Source organism: Chenopodium album, chromosome 2, assembly GCF_948465745.1.
Source record: "Chenopodium album chromosome 2, dcCheAlbu1.1, whole genome shotgun sequence".
In the NCBI taxonomy this organism is placed as follows: Eukaryota; Viridiplantae; Streptophyta; class Magnoliopsida; order Caryophyllales; family Amaranthaceae; genus Chenopodium; species Chenopodium album.
The window spans coordinates 41,985,650-42,002,805 of record NC_137835.1 but is presented as its reverse complement, the minus strand read 5'-3'; the positions used below and the strand labels follow the sequence as shown (position 1 = coordinate 42,002,805).

At 34.7% G+C, this 17,156-nt stretch overlaps 1 protein-coding gene and 1 long non-coding RNA gene across 3 annotated transcripts; both read left to right on the top strand.

The window, feature by feature from the left end:
• Positions 1–783: 783 nt before the first annotated feature.
• On the top strand, positions 784–5,703 carry LOC145585412 (uncharacterized). Its single transcript, XM_081642115.1, has 3 exons — positions 784–899; positions 4,570–5,124; positions 5,502–5,703. Exons 2-3 carry the CDS (start codon positions 4,584–4,586, stop codon positions 5,573–5,575), a joined length of 615 nt encoding a protein of 204 aa, XP_081498241.1. The 5' UTR covers positions 784–899; positions 4,570–4,583; the 3' UTR covers positions 5,576–5,703.
• A 7,683-nt stretch (positions 5,704–13,386) lies between these two features.
• LOC145585400 (uncharacterized) lies at positions 13,387–16,733 on the top strand. 2 transcript variants are annotated; one of them, XR_014100648.1, is made up of 3 exons: positions 13,387–14,032; positions 15,982–16,090; positions 16,322–16,733. It is a non-coding gene; the product is annotated as an uncharacterized LOC145585400 (long non-coding RNA). The 2 variants fall into 2 exon arrangements; XR_014100645.1 differs by having other exon boundaries at positions 15,982–16,733.
• The last annotated feature ends 423 nt before the right edge of the window (positions 16,734–17,156 follow it).

The window sequence follows — 17,156 nt, the reverse complement described above, 5'->3', positions numbered from 1 at the left end:
GGGTTTTCTTGTATTGAGAGGAGAGATACAGAGAGTATATTTATGAAAGACGTTTATAACTTACTACGAAAGATGAGGTTAGTTTTCTTAAATAATAAATAAAGTAGTAGTGGAATAAAATAATAGTGGATTTGAGAGGGGATCAAAGGAGAAAAATATTATATTATAATATAGCGTTTGTCAAATTAAGAAGTGTAACACATAACAATTATTAAAAACATGACAGTAATTAATAAGTGTAACACTTATTAAAACACAGAAAGACTAACATAACATAGCGACACACCCATTACCCCATTAGTAGGGGTGGCAATTTGGGACAGTGGGTCAGGTTTGGGTCAATTTCGGGTTAAACTTAGAAACTATCAAAAATAGTGTAAAATCAAATATTCTTATGAAATATGAAATTTTGGTAAAATCGAGTAAAATTTGAGTTGTTCGGGTTTGGGTCTGGTCGGGTTTCTCTCATTGACTTCAAGTCAGGTTCGGGTCGGATGAGGGATTACCAACCCTACCGTTAGGCCATGACTCCATGAGATAAAATAAATCCCAGAAAAAAAAAACTCGTAAATTGGGAGATGAATAGTCTAGTTATCCATATCAGTATTCAGTATTCCCACGATGTATTGAAGGAATCATCGGAAAAAGTCACATTCCCTTTCCCTTACTATGATGGAGTTGTCTTATGGAAGTTATGGCCATCTATCTGTCACACTTTATACTATTATCATATTCTTTCTTTTAAATACCGACTTTCCTTTTTTCCTCTCACTTCTCTAACAAACCAGCTCACACCTCTCTGAATTTCCCCTTTTTAGCGTGCTACATTAGATCAATTCCTAACTTTTCTCTATCTTTTGCTCATTTTGTCCGGTTGAAGCAGAGTCAAAGTCATACAGGTTCAATAATTTTTAATTTATCATTTCATATATACTTTATTTGGGGGTTTTATTTTTATATTTGTTAGCTTGTTTCTTAATTTTTTGTATTTGATAGTTTTTGTTGTTGTGGACTTGTTGTATTGTATTTTATTGTTTAAGTTGATGGTTTCATAATGTTCTTGCTGATGCAAAAAATAACAGTTTTGTGGATGCTTTGGGAATTTGGAAAATACCCTCTGATCCATTGTAGAGTTAGATCATATTTTACCACTTGTCATTCTTTTGGTTTTAACAACAAACAAGTTCCAATGATATAAATATGAAGTCATGGACTAGTTTTTCATGATTTGTAGTTCAGAACCCTAGGCTTAAGTTGTTAGAATAACCCCAAAGATAATGAAACTATTCAAGATGGCTGCTTGTGGCTTGCGGTAAATGCTGGCTGATTGCTATTGCTTTTACCTGGTAGCCTGGTACCAGGCCATTGCTATTTGGAAGTGTTAATTAAGGGTGACAAATTAGAGAGAAATAGAATAGAATGACTTGATTATTATTCATCAATGGCTTGAGTATTTATACAAAACCTAAGCTCATAAGATAGGAAAAAATCTTCCTAAAAGATATACGTCTAACCATAAACCCTAAAGATATATTCCCAAAATAATATCTTAACATAAATATCCTAATTAAATATATTATTCTCTTAAATGATATCTACGGAAAATATATCACACATATATTTTCCGATATCTCTAACACCCTCCCGCAATCGTAACGGCAGTAACACGAATGTTGCGATTGGAAATTCTTCACTTTGTTGAAGTCGAGAAGCACATTCTTGTGATGCTGCCTTCAAAAAAAAAAATTTCTTCAATGATGAGAACGCTCATCTTTTCGAACTCATCAGTCTTCAATCAAATAGGAACGTCATTCTTTTCGAACCTGTAAATATAACAATTTTTGGTTTTTCCAGAGCAAAACCGAGCTCCAATCAAATATTGGTTTTTAGTAAACCACACTCAAATCTTTTATTGGTTTTTCAGAGTAAACCACACTCAAATCTCTTATTGGTCTTTCGAGTAAACCACACTCAAATCTCTTATTGGTCTTTCGAGTAAACCACACTCAAATCTCTTATTGGTCTTTTAGACTAAAAACAAACTCATATCCAAAAGAGCAAAATCATGCTCGAATCAACTCACAAAAAAATAAATTTGCACAGCGGAATTTTTTCGGTAAAATTTATGAATCCCGTCGGTGAGTATAATTTTCTAACCCACTGGCATGGGGAAAATTTTTTGTGAGCGGTCCCAAGATTTAATCTGCTCTTAATACTATGACAAATTAGAGAGAAATAGAATAGAATGACTTGATTATTATTTTTCAATGGCTTGAGTATTTATATAAAACCTAAGCTAATAAGATAGGAAACAATCTTCCTAGAAGATATACGTCTAATCATAAACCCTAAAGATATATTCTCAAAATAATATCTTAACATAAATATACTAATTAAATATATTATTCTCTTAAATGATATCTACGGAAAATATATCACACATATATTTTCCGATATCTCTAACAACTCTTTTTTTTTTGGTTAAAGCCTTAAAGGGAGCAGAATAGATAAACTTAACTGTCTAACCTGACAGCCAAAGCACGTACGAAGTTTAGCACCCATCAGTGGGGGTCAAAATAAGGTGGCACAACACCCTCATAGATCCTATTGTGACTAATAGTGCGAAGTTAGAGTTTGAACAAGTTTCATGCAAGGGAAGGGGGTGGGGGTTAAAAGCAGAACTTTTCATAGAAATCCTTCAGGCTTTGTAGCCCCAATTAGCTGAACTGCAAGACCCAATTTGTTAAGTTGTACTTGTCCTTATATTCCATATCTAAATGCATTTAATGAGGGGAAAACTGGCTGTCCCGGCAATCTAATCTGCCTCCTGAACTCTCTTACTTGACACGTACAACACCCTATTCTGAGTTAGGCTTTGGCTTAGGTGCCTGCAAGCAATTGTAAATTTATGCAATTCATCAGTTGGAGTGTTAGCTTCATTGATGCTAATGATACATCTCTGGCAGTCTGAGAGGATAGCAGAATCTTCCCAGCTATTCCTGTGGCACCATTGCAGTGATAGCAACATAGCTGCTCTAGCTTTGGTATTTTAAATTAAAATATCTTTTCTTACAATAACAATACTTTGAATTTTTTTTTTCGATTGACTAGTTATATATTGTAAAGTCCTCTTTCAAATTCTTGGAATACTTGTCCATCTGATAGAATGTTTGAGATGGCAAAATAATCTTAGAACTGTCCTAATTATTGAGCCAGCTAAATTTTCAAAGAGAAAACCCACTTTTAGCAAGTTAATTTGTATTTAATCTGGTGAAGTTTGATGTAGTAATAGCTTGAATTAAGCTTCTGGCTGTACTTCTAAAATAATGTTCCTTGTAGGTGGATGATGTCGAAGTGTAAAGCACTGCTTTTTTTTTTTCCCCCCTTTGATGCCTGAGAATGGAGTTTCAATTTATGGATTGAAAAAAATTAAAGAATACAATAGGAAAGCTAAAACATGCTCAGCATAAGAGATATTGTGTCGTTTAGTACCTTACTTCATATGTGAATATTTGTCACCAATACTAATTTTGAAGGAGAATACAACTGTTGAGGTATCTTAGTGATAACTTACAAGCCAACCTAGTATGAAACATATGCTTTGCTATTCTTATGGCATTTGCACAAATCACATAAATTTAAGGTTAAGTCATGTGGGATATTAATGAAAGCACTTTCAATTCATTGTATGAAATAATCTTAAATTTTGCAATGGGTGATAGATATGATCACCTGCTATTTTATGTTTGACTGAGCTACATTAAACTCATAGGCATAGGATGGAATGGTATGGATCCAAGCAGGCCAGCACCTTATGATCTAAGATCATTTGAGGACATAGTTTTGTGATTTCTTTAGTTTTTCAGAAATATGTACATATGGTAAAATCAATACAATGATTATGATGTTAGAATCGCCATAAATGTCTTAGAACTATTTCTTTTCAAGAACTAATAAAACCGGTCTGAAGCTTAGTTTTCATCATCTATATATAGATATATTCGCATTATTAAACATAAGATGCGTAGATGTCAGTTTTTAGTTGTGTAATTGGATTGGCAATTAAATTTGGACTTTTTAATTAGCTGGTGAATTCAATTTAACCAATTAGGTTGTCCTGTGTTCATTACATTTCAAAATGCTGAAAAATACTTACGAAGTAATATGTCTATTATCTGCACGAGGCCCTTAGACTGAATGGAGTAATACTGTATCGAGGACAAGCTGTTCTCATTCGTGTGAACTTTGTAGGATCCTATTAGATCTCCTCCCATGTACTAGTATCCTTTTTAAAGTAATTTGACTTAATCCTTCTATAATACAATGGCAAGTTAAGCATAAAGCTTTTTTGATCTCATGATGTGATACGTAGATAAGAAATTCCTTTATTTTTGCACACTTTGGTACTTCAAAGTGCAAACTGGCAACTAATTTTTTGTATCTGGTTGATTAGACAGTTTGGGTTTCCGGTGTCATCCAGGCACACAATTTTAGCATTTTTTTTGCTGTGCATTCCTTGTGCTTATGGTTGATGTTCAGAATCTTATATTTTCTTGGTTTTTAACCCAGACCAAATTGAATAAATGAAACTTGTTGCCTCCAACTTGAAGAAAAGAAAGCAGTTAGCTGTTGCTGCTGATGACTTGGGTCTGCCTGCACCAAAGCATATATGTTGTGAGGTAGCTGACAGAAGATCTGAATGTGGATCATTACAAAATGTGAATGAAGAGGATATAGAAGCACTTGACATGCTGGTTAAATCAACTCATGACAGCAATAGCTTTGCTGGGGGTTCACATTCATCTACGGAAGTCATTTTTGATGCAGATATTCGAAAGACAGATTCATATGATGAGGCTTCTACTTCCTGGGCTAATTCAAGGCCAATCACATCCGTAAATGATTCCATTTCACTGGAGAGTACGCTTATCAATACCAAAGGCGATGTTATGGAAGAATACCATTTCCCTCGCCATAATAATACATCGTGGCATGATGTTGACTGTCTGGAGGAATGCATCAGCACACATTACTACAAGGACAGCAAGCAACGTGTTTCTGAACAGCTTGAAGGGTTACTTTCCTTCAGTGAGATACCATTGTCGGATAGGTGGACTGATCGAGGTAACTTGAAATAATTAACTTGAGATAATTAACTTATGATTAAAACCTTGATCATAATTTAGTAGAATTTTGATTTGGTTTCTCATCACCCAAAAAGAAAAGGGAAAGAAAGGTTTATGTTAATGGACCATCTCAACCAAAAGCTTAAGGCCTAAGAATATGTTTTATACTTTCTCAGTTTATTCAGGGTTCAAAAGATAGAATATATTAGCTGTTTAGTCTTTACTCTATGATAGCACGTTCTGGACTCAGAATAGTAGCGAACCCATATCTTACTGAATTTATTTCAAGCTGGTTGATGTTCAGTTATAATCTTTTTGGAGATCGGTGAACTTAGAACTTTTCGTTCTAAAGACATTATTTTGTTTGTGATGCAGAGGCGCAAAGAGGTAGACAGAAGCCAACAATTGATCAAGAATTCGAGCAGTATTTTTCAACGCTAATGTTGTAAGAGATATATTATTCCTCATGTTCACTTTCCTGTTGTATGTGACTAGTGCTTGAACTTGTATATATATCAATAATACATTCATGTACCACTCATTTCAAATTGCTCTTATTTTGAGTCGAATTCTCATCTCTTACAGTCTTACGTGCTAGATTTCAAAAAATTACTACTCCATACTTAGGGCTTTTTTTAGTTCACCTTATTTTTGCTTATTTGAACTTATCTAGTCTGATCTTGTCTTGTCTAGTCTGATCTATAATTTGGCGTTATATGAGCATTATATGTCACCTTATGTGTCATCACTCTTCATCGTAAAACTCTTCATATATAATTTTCACATAAAATGTTACTCCTAATTATGTAATTGCACAAGAAACTACAATTTAATGTTCAAGACATTAACCGCATACAGACACTAATGGTTGATAATTCCTTGAATACTAATTTCTAGATTCAATACCAGTCAAGCAATTATACAAAACGTAATATTTACACAAGTTACTATTTTTATCATGTAGAGTAAAATTAATAAAAATTAGCACCCCTATTGTATCGTGTACTCCTAAGGTATCAAAAAAATGCACCTTGTGCCCCTAAAAACATTTAAATGCACCGTATACCTCTAAGATTTATATAAATTTGAACTAAATGCCCCTAGACTCATGACAATTGTTGATTTTGTTAAATTGAGACCCCTTGAGCATCAAATTCTATTAAATTATGACACTGTAATGCTACTATCATGCTAAACCATTTAATTAACAAGTAAACTTAATAAAGAAATCAAGTTCTAACGCCAAACTGTAGGATTTAGATTGATTGTGTAGGAGATTATAGGTACTAATTGCGGAATAGACATGAATCACATTCATAAAGCACCTAAACCAAGGATCGCATGCATAACACATAAAGAAGTAAGAATTATACCTTTGAAGTGTGATTCCACGTATGATCGAGCAAGAACAATAAGGAGAACAAGAACCCCACGTGTGATTCCTCTACTAAGTCCACGAGTATGGATTAAACCTCCACTAATGCTAGTTAGTTGTGATCGAACACTTCAATCAACCTTCTACGGAGAATTGAGTCACGAGCACACCACAACACCACCCATGCACCACCACACGCGCCACCCGAGGAGGAGGGCCGTACGAACAGGGAGGAGAGAGAGAGAGAGCCGAGTGGAGAGAGAGAGAGAGAGCCGAGTGGAGAGAGAGAGAGAGTTAGGGTTTTGGGAAGATTTGTTGCTTGTGTGACAATTCACTGTCTGTCAATTTTTTTTTTTTTTTTTTTTTTTTTTGGCAACCCTAGGCATGGTTTATATTTATAGATCATATCTAGAAATAAAATCATGTTAAGTCCAATACCCAGTAGACTCTTCTGACTATCCAAGCCCAACTATCAACATGGTATGTCATAAACTCATGAGGCCCAATCACTACTACAAAAATTGGCAAAGAGACCCGTTAAAATATGCCTGAGAGACCACATCACAACGGGTCTCTATCTCAGGGGTCTGTTTGATAAAGAGACCCATTCTTTAGAGGGGTCTGTTTTTGAGGACAAAGAGACCTGTGGTAAGTGATAGCGGGTCTGTTATATATGTTACGAAATTAATAATTTAGAAGAAAAACAAACCTATTATTTGAGGCAAGGGGTCTGTTTGGTGGTATCAAACAGACCTAATATGTCAAATAACGGGTCTCTTTGTTCTCCAACTTTTTTAAAAAAAAAAATAATTTTGCTTTTTATTTGTTGTGGTTTGGCAGGTTCACATTTGAATTTTGAAAATTTTGTTTGTATGCATAAAAATTGGCGAATAAATAAGATATGTAAATTGTAAGTTACAATTTAAGACCACAGAAATTAGCAATAGAATGAATAGATTAAAGTATAATTGATGTGATACAAAAAAAATTATCCAACATAAAATTGCAACAGAAAAAAGAAAAAAAAATTGAATTTTACTGAAATTTACAATTATAGTTACATCAATAAAGACTTGAATACTCCATCTTCATCTCCTTTTGATTGAGCATTTCTTGTGACGAAATCACGCAAATCTGACAAAAAAAAAAATTAAAAAAAAGAGAAATTGCTCTTAATGAAATTATATAAAAGCTATAGTACTCATATAATTATATTAGTGATCCAACAAAAATAAGAAAAATAAAAAATAAATTTATTATGTAACATTTATTCATTGAGATAACACTACACTACAACCAAAACTCTATTCTACTTATAAACAACATATACCCATGAGCATAATAAGACAATGTAGAATAACACCTGCAACTACACATTGTTAAAGTGAATGAACTACCTGCAACATCATCTCGGCCGAACCTCCATTAATCAACCAATTTTGAAAAATTACCCAAAGGCGAGATCCGAAAAGGGGACTTCAGCCAAAATGAAAATGGGTGGTTGTAATTAAGAATTCTACTAGAAAAATTATTTGAAAACACATTCAATAATAATAATAAAAATAAAAAAATATCAATCTATAGATCGATTACCTCAATTTTGATAGGAATTCCGCTCATCATTTTAAGACAACAATTCTTCCTAATTTTCAGATCTATTAGCATAAGAGGTTGAACTTCTTTCTGCCATTGAAAAACTGAAGTATACGTTGAATAGGGCTCGATATTGGGAAAAGTTGAATGCGATTGATGATGGTTTATGTTGTTTATTTTTCCACATCTCCCGTTAACTAGATGATTTCTTGAACTGCAGAAAAATGTAAGGATGAAAAGTAAGTAAATTGAGGGGAGAGAAAGAGCCCCTATTTACCATTGCAATGTTTTGATTCAATGGAGAAGGGAAGAGCAAGTGACGGCGGATTGAGAGGATGAGGGATTTATTTTGGGGTTGGGCTTGGTTTGGGCGGAGGTTTTTAAGAACAGAGGGGAGAATAGGTAAATGACTTGATAAGGGATATATTAATATAAAAAAAAAAAGTACGGGATAAAAAGGTCGGGGAAGCAAGGGTAAGACCCTTTGAACGGGTCTTATCTCTTCTTCTTTTTTCCCTAATACACATAAGAGACCCGTTATAATTAATATTGGATCTCTTATATCAAACAGATCCGTTAATTAAATAACGGGTCTTTAATTGGGGGTCATTTTTCCAAGTTTTGTAGTAGTGAATAATGGGCCTTTTACTTGTTTAACCCAATACTCTTATGTGTGACCTTGTAGGATCCACTCTATAAGACTTTGGGCTATTTAACTAGCCCAAAGATCAATTATCATATCTAGCACCAAACATTGACGACCCTATAGAATGAACTAATTATCTCCATAATCGTGATCCTTGATATATCTAGTAATTGCACTTATCAAAGACATAACTCCTTCAATCTCCCACTTGTCTGAGACAAGTGCCCAACATTCAAATTCCTTAAGTCAATGTGTGTCGATTTGATAATATGATTGCCTCTCATGTTGTGATCATATTAGCCTACAAATCTCTTCTTGAAAAACTGAGTTAGATTCAAAGAACAAATGATTACTATGTGATGCATTTGAGCACAGCCATGCATTTTCTGAATTCTCCCTCTTCAAGGGGCCAAGACAGATTCCTAATTAAATAGGTAGACTCAATCCAATCTTTTGCTACCAAAGCTCCCATTCAACTCATGAAGCAACCGGGAAACACACTTTATAATCTCCAGTTACGGCTAAACATTTGAGTGTACCACAGTTAAATCAATCATTGAATGGAATCAGTGTTCCACTCATGTCAAAGGAGTCTACTAATATATCCGGAAGTTCTATACTTGAACTTCAAAGTAGGTCTATAGTTTGATCATGCATCATTCATGCATATCCATGTGATTGACCGAGAATCATCACTATGCTCCTATAACCCATAAAACTGCGCTATCCAATCAATCTTACATGCTAGTCCATTTTATGAAATCATTTATGTCCAGTTCAATGATTCCGAACTAGGAACTTAAATAATACATGGATTTTGTTTACATGTGGGGTTTCATTCACCAGTTCATCAACCTGATGAGCCCATCAATCCATAATTATTTTGGACATTTTATTTAACATCGAAAACCATAATTAAATAAGAGAAATAATAAAATTTCTAATTAAACATAATTCTGCAAATGAATGTATTACACATGTAACTAATTTTCTCCAAAAACAAATACAACTTTAATTACATCATTTGCCTCAATCTTTTTCATTAGCATGTTTCTCATGCTTTGGAAATGGAAGGGGTTTAGTAAGCGGATCATCGATATTTCATCCATATCAATTTTGCACATCTTGACATCTCCTCTGTCAACGATCTCTCGAATGAGGTGATACTTCCTCTCTACATGTTTGGATTTGAAGTGTGACCTAGGCTCCTTTGATTGAGCAATGGTGCCATTGTTGTCACAATACAACTCGATTCCCTTTTGAGCGCTTGGTATGATATCCAGCTCAGTTAGGAATTTCTTGATCCAAACTGCTTCCTTATCTGCTTCAACAGCAGCCAAATACTCTGATTCAGTCGTAGAGTCTGCGACAGTGCCTTGCTTCGAACTCTTCCAGCTCACTGCTCTTCCATTCAGACAGAAAATGTACTCAGATTGTGATCTGAAATCATCTCTGTCTGTTTGAAAACTCGCATCCGTATAACATTTGACAACCAACTCATTTTTGCCACCATATACTAGAAACATTCCTTTAGTCCTTCTCAAGTACTTAAGGATGTTCTTGGCAGCTGTCCAGTGTGCTTCTCCTGGATTTGCCTGAAACCTGCTATACATACTTAGAGCATATGCAACATTCGGCCTTGTACATATCATGGCATACATGATTGATCCTATTGCCAAAGATAAGGTTTATCAACCATACGTCTCATCTCTTCTAGCATGTTAGGGCACTGAGATTTACTGAGTGTAGTGCCATGAGACATGGGTAGAAATCCTCTCTTAGAGTCTTTCATGAAAAACCTATCAAGAACCTTATCAATAAAGTCTCTTGACTTAATCTAATCATCCTTCAAGATCTATCTCGATGGATCTTGATTCCCAATATGTATTTAGCCTCACCTAAAGTCCTTCATGGAGAAACAACTCTTCAACCATTTCTTGACTGACTCAAGCATTGGTATGTCATTCCCCCATGAGTAGTATTTCACCTACATGCAAGACTAAGAAAACTATGCTTCTCTCACTAGACTTCTTGTATACACAAGGTTCCTCTTCACTTTTGAGAAAATCAAACCGTTTGGTTACTTCATCAAATGAAGATTCCAACTCCTGGATGCTTACTTCAATCCATAAATGGATTTATGAAGTTTGCATACATTTCTAGGATTTTCTGGATCTTCAAAACTCTCAGGTTGTGTCATATACACTTCCTTCGTCAAGAACCCATTCAAGAAGGCAGTTTTAACATCCATCTGCCAAATTTCAAAATCGAAAAATGCATCAATCGCTATAAGGATCCGAATGGACTTAAGCATAGCTACTGGTGAAAAGGTTTCATCATAGTCAATACAATGAATCTGTTTGTACCCTTTTGCAACTAGCCTTGCTTTGTGGATGTAGGCATTTCCATCCTTGTCTGTTTTAGTCTTATAAACCCACTTGCAACTAATAGGTTTTACCCCATTAGGCAAGTCTACTAGGGTCCACACAAAATTTTCAGACATCGATTCCATTTTGGACTTCATGGCCTCAAGCCATTTATCTGAGTTGGGGCTCGCCAAAGCTTGCTTGTAGGTTGTAGGTTCCTCATTCTCCAAAAAGAAGATTTCAGAATCCTCAGTTATCAGAACCTCAACAAACTGTTTGTTTCTTATTCTGGTAGACCTACGTGGGGTAGGAGCAACAATAGAAATATTCTCTTCAACTATTTGAAGATTTTTGCATGAACTAGATTCAAGTGGGACGATAGGAGTCTCGCTAGTCGAATTAGCTTGCTCCGACGCATGATTAATCAACTCCCGCGCCCTCGCCTCTGATGTGGTGTTATCTACATCCATTTGTGACTCATCTCGAATTTCTTCAAGAACCACTTTACTCCTACTTGGCTTTCAAGAGAGGAATTCCTTTTCTAGAAAGACACCATCGCGAGCAACAAACACTTTGTTATCTTCGCGATTGTAGAAGTAATACCCTTTTATTTCTTTGGGATAACCCACAAAAAAACACTTGTCTGATTTAGGGTGTAATTTATCTCCTTGTAAACATTTTACATAGGCTTCACATCCCCAAATCTTGAGATATGACAATTTTAGAACTTTTCCAGTCCATAACTCATATTGTGTCTTCTCAACTGCTTTGGACGGGCTTCTATTTAGTACTCTGACAGCTGCTTCTAATGCATATCCCCAAAATGATATGTGAAGATCAGTAAAGCTCATCATGGACCGAACCATATCTAGTAGAGTCCTATTCCTCCTCTCTGACACACCATTTAATTGAGGTGTCCTTGGAGGGGTGAATTGTGAAAGTATTCCACAATTAATCAGATGTTCATAAAATTCCTGGGTCAAATATTCACCACCACGATCAGATTGTAATGCCTTAATTGTTTTCCCAAGTTGGTTTTACACTTCATTCTTGAACTCTTTGAACTTTTCAAAGGCTTCCGATTTGTTCTTCATCAAGTAAATGTAACCATGTCTACTTAAATTATCAGTAAAAGTAATGAAGTAATTAAATCCACCCCTAGCTTTTGAACTCAATGGTCCACCCACATCTATATGTATGAGTCCCAAAAGGTCACTAGCTCTTTCACCTATACCCGTAAAGGGTGACTTAGTCATTTTTCTGAGCAAGCATGACTCACAATTTTCAAATGATTCATAATCAAAAGAAGAGAAAAGTCCATCCTTATGTAATTTCTGGATGCGCTTTTGGTTTATATGACCAAGCCTACAATGCCATAAGTAAGTTGGGTTTGAACCATATGTTCTTTGTTTTCTATGATCTATGTTGTAGACATGAGTTGTATATTCTATAAAATACAAACCGTTAATTAACTTTGCGTTAACATATAACATATTTTCTATAAAAATAAAAAACATTCACTACAACAAATCATCACTTGTGCCACGAATTATGCCACGGGAATTCCAAATTCGTGGCATAATTTCATCTAGCCACGGGAAAAATGAACTATAATACAATACCTAGATAAGAGGATTAATTTATGCCACGGGCATTTATTTTCCCGTGGCAATTATCTTACTTGTGCCACGGATAGCGCTTTTCTCGTGGCAAACTTTACATTTGTGCCACGAGTAGCTTTTTTCCCGTGGCAAACTTTACTTATGTGTTACGAATAGTTTTATCCCCTTGCAAACTTTACACTAGTACGTGTCACAAATAATAATTTTCCCATGATAAGCATACACTTATGTGACTTTTTTTTTTTTTTCCAAACAATGACAACAAGTGATATCACTAATCACTAGTTTTTTTTTTTTTTTTTTGAAAGATCACTAATCACTAGTTGAAAAAACTTAAATGACACCAAAGCAATGCATTAGTTTTCCATTCTTTTTGTCATCATCCAGTTCAATTTCACAATCTAGGGTTTTATCCTTAATTTTATTCTCAATACACTCATTTTAGGGTTCACCTAAACGCATATAGTGAACTATTGTTTATAGTTACTGAACTCGATTTTGTTGCTATGGAATTATACTAATAGAAAAAAGAAAAAAGACTTTTAGAGAAAGACACCAATTTTTAGTGGATGCGTAGACCGAAAAAAACCCAATAAAATGTGGTTAATAAATAAAAATCGGATTAGACATAAATAATCCGTTAAATGAAGATCGGTGCCCAAAAAATTCAATGGTAGCGTTTTTCATTTGATCGGTATTTTGATTTTGAATTTGATTTTGATTAGTAGTATTATTTTTGTTCCTTTTTTTTTAGTCATTCATTCTTACCCCAATATTTCAATGCGGCAATACTACCCACCTATGGCTATTACATAATTTTTTTTTACTGAAGTAGTGACTATGCGGTAATTTTTTTTTTTTTTAAAAGAAAATGAGGTAAATGGTAATACCCACTTATGCAGTTATGCGTATGCTTCATCTTTCTCCTCTCAAAATCACTGTATTATATCTCTCGTAAAAAGAAAAAAAGAAAAAACCCCTCTTGTACTTCATCCCTCTCATCTCAAAGTTTTTCAAGTACTCAATGACTCCATCTTCCTCATCACCTCCACGACTTCCTCACCTCCATGCCTGATTGCCTTCCTCCATTTCACGGCCTTTGACACATCATCCTCGACCATCGTCTGCAAGTCCTGGATTCAATTTTTGCGATTAATAAGGTAGAATGCGAATGAAATTTCTTCAAGATCGAAAATATGCAGCCTTAATTCGAGGAAAATCGAAAATTCCAGACTGAATTTCGAACCAATTTCAGGGGTTTCATGCCATAATTCAAGCACAAACAAATTCGAATCAAATTCGAGGTTAGGGTTTCTGGTTTATTTAGCTTTGCGTTTTTTCGGGGCTTTTTTTAGTCCAATTATTCATGTTAAATGCTTTGATTTCTCGGGGTTAAATTGATGCAAATTGTTCAGCGGTTAATTTTGATGAATCCTGTTTCCCCCAAAATTCTTTTTTTTTTCTGAGTAAATAGGTGAAACAGCTTTTGAATTTTGTTTATATATATAAATTTGCTAACTTTGTGTTTCATTTTGCATGATTTGTGTTTGAGTTTATTTCAATTTAGTTTCGCGTGATTGAACTTGCAATTCTATTTTAAAGGTGAAATTCCCTTTTTTCTTCTTTTAATTGGGTTGTCTACGTCAAAAACAGTTTCATCAACTATTCAACTGGTGTGTCAATGCTGCCACCCTCTGAGAACTTCTGAACTGTTAATTCTTTCAACTCCTTAAGTCCCTGTTAGGAGTTTTGAGTTCAACATAAAGGAAGCAACACTATAATCCGTATTAGTAATACTAATTACAGATTTAGGTCAGCTATTTTACCAGAGAATATGGTATCTGATAGACAAGAAGTGTCTGCATATCTTGGTAAGCGTCTTGCATGTTTCTGTATAACTGACCCAAGTTTGAATTCTTCTGTATGCTATCTCTTGCTGCTGCTACAAGCTTGTTCCTTAAAAGCTGTTTCAAAAGCCAGTAAATCAACTTAGAATCGCATCTCTTAGATTTGAAAATCTACTTGTATAAATGTGGGAGTTCTACTCATGCATGAGAATATGAGATGCTTGTTGATTTCAGGTTCAAAATTAACTGAGGTTTCTGCATAACAGTTGTTTTTGGTTCCCAATATTTGGGCAACAAATTAAGCCATTTACATTTATAACAATATATAGTCACGTTAATAAGGTACCCTGTGAATGCCCAACTTGAAGTGATTCTTACTAGTCCTGTATGCTTTATTTGAAAAAAATAAATAAATTATATAGCAGCCTGTCATTGTATTTAGGCCCATTTTTATTATCCTGCACTCATGCTAGTCCATATTTCCAGCTTCAGTAGGCAATGGTGTTGATCGATGGTCACAAAGAAAAAGTTTTTCATATAAACAGGTTTCAAATATTGTTTGTAGTTGTATCACCATTAGCCAAGTCATGAGTGAATGATACCCGGTGTTTGAGAGAAGCCAAGCTTCTCGTATGCATGGGAGATTGAGGAACAACTCCATTTGAGGGGGGTATACCTATAAGACCACAAAATATGAGCTGTGGAATGTCAATTTGACAAATAAAAATAAGCTTTATAAAACTTTTAACTAAAGTAGAAAATCAAATCTTACTTCAAACATCATAAAGAAATTAGATTAAATCCTGGGATAGAATGCTTACCAGAAAACCAAGTAGAATACACTATAAACTCCTTCATGATAGTCCAATTTGAATAAGCACCAGGAGACCATGGATTTGGACTGAAAAGACGCCTAGGAATCCCATCTGGAACATTATGAGTTAGTATTTTTTTTTTTTTAGGTACTTTCACAATTCGTATCTTTATAAAATCTAAATTTTATAAATTTTGTTATTTTTTTTAAATCAAATTATCTATGTTTCCTGAATTTGGTGATGGATGTTTGTTATGTATATCTGCATTTTGAATATAATTTATGGTCATATGTGATATAAGTGGTTGTTGATGAGCAATTGATGGTAGAAATTGGTGCCTTCACATTTACACTTTGTGAGTTTTTAACCTTTGTTGATATAATGTGTTCTGAAACAAATTAAATTGTGGTGAAGGGTGAATATTGACAATCACCATTATCCTTGCCAATGCAACATATTCTAAATCGCGAGATTGATGATTTGCGATTTTAGTTCAACCGATTCATTACAATGAACTTGTTTGATGAGAAAAAAGTTAATTGAGAGGGGATGTGAACTTATTATTAATCTTGCTCCTTTTAAATTTATCAGGGACTGTAGCAGCCACTGTGACTCCTCAACCCCTTGCTCTGAAAAGGAACTCTCTCTTCCAAAGAGGCTTGCAGCCACATAACTATAGTCTTCCAGTGCTCCAAAAAAGGTTACCCATAGTATGTGCTTTAAAATCAATAATGAATTAAATTAAAAAAAAATTCTTTTTTTTTTTTAGGGTGAGATTTTAGATTGGGTATGTAGTTTGCTACGACTTATCAAGCAAAGAAAACCATGAAATTTGCTCTGTTGTGTCTTTGACATGAATTTTAATCATATTTTCTGCTCTTTGCGTGCTCTGATTGTACCTTTTGGTTGTACATGCATGCACTTGTTTCAGCAGCAACTAGTGGGAGTAAAAATTTTATCTTGGACTGATAATGGTCCTCATGAGAGGTGGAAGAAAAAATGTTCTTGTGGATGTGCTGGAATCTTTAATGCTCCTGTTGCTCTATCACTATTTGCCAAAATATTTGAAGAGGTATGCATTCATAACAGAAGTAGAAGTGGCTTAGGATGGTCAGAGAAAGCAAGATGTTTTAGATGCTCGAGGGTTTGCCACTGTTGCTGTATTTGGGCGTTGTTGCTGCTGCTACAACTACTGTTGGAACATTGCTATTGCTTCTGCTTCTGTCTTGTTGATTATTACTGCTTCAATTGTAGTGTACTCTTAAGCATTTTTTTTTTCATTTTTTTGGATGAACAGTGTATATTTACAAGCTATTAATGAAAATATCTAAGTTTTATGTGTATATATGCACTAAGTCAGTTGATCAATTTGGGTGAACAAATGCAAAATCGGTGCCTAATTGCTATTTTCTACTAGTGTTAGTAGCCACAGTAAAATTTATTGAATCATAGCTTATTAGCGAAGGTAGTATTTTTGGCAAACAAGCTATTTAGCCACTGTAATATTTGTGGCAATGATATTTATTAGCCACGGTAGAATTTGTGGCAAATAATTTATTAGCCACATTAATATTTGTGGCAATGAATTTATTTGCCACGTGAATACTCGTGGCACAAAATTTGAAATTTGCCACGACATTCGTTTTCCCGTGGCAAATTCCTAGCCACGGCCTTTTGTGCCACGAGAGTAAATTTCAAAATTCCCGTGGCTAAATTACATAGCCACGAGAATTTTAAACTAGTGCCACGTTTTTACTCGTGGCACA

Bases quoted from the DNA above. Each gene is read 5' to 3' on its own strand.
- LOC145585412 (XM_081642115.1), top strand. From the start codon at position 4,584: ATGAAACTTGTTGCCTCCAACTTGAAGAAAAGAAAGCAGTTAGCTGTT. The intron at 5,125-5,501 runs GTAACTTGAAAT...TTTGTGATGCAG, and splicing joins GGATAGGTGGACTGATCGAG to AGGCGCAAAGAGGTAGACAG.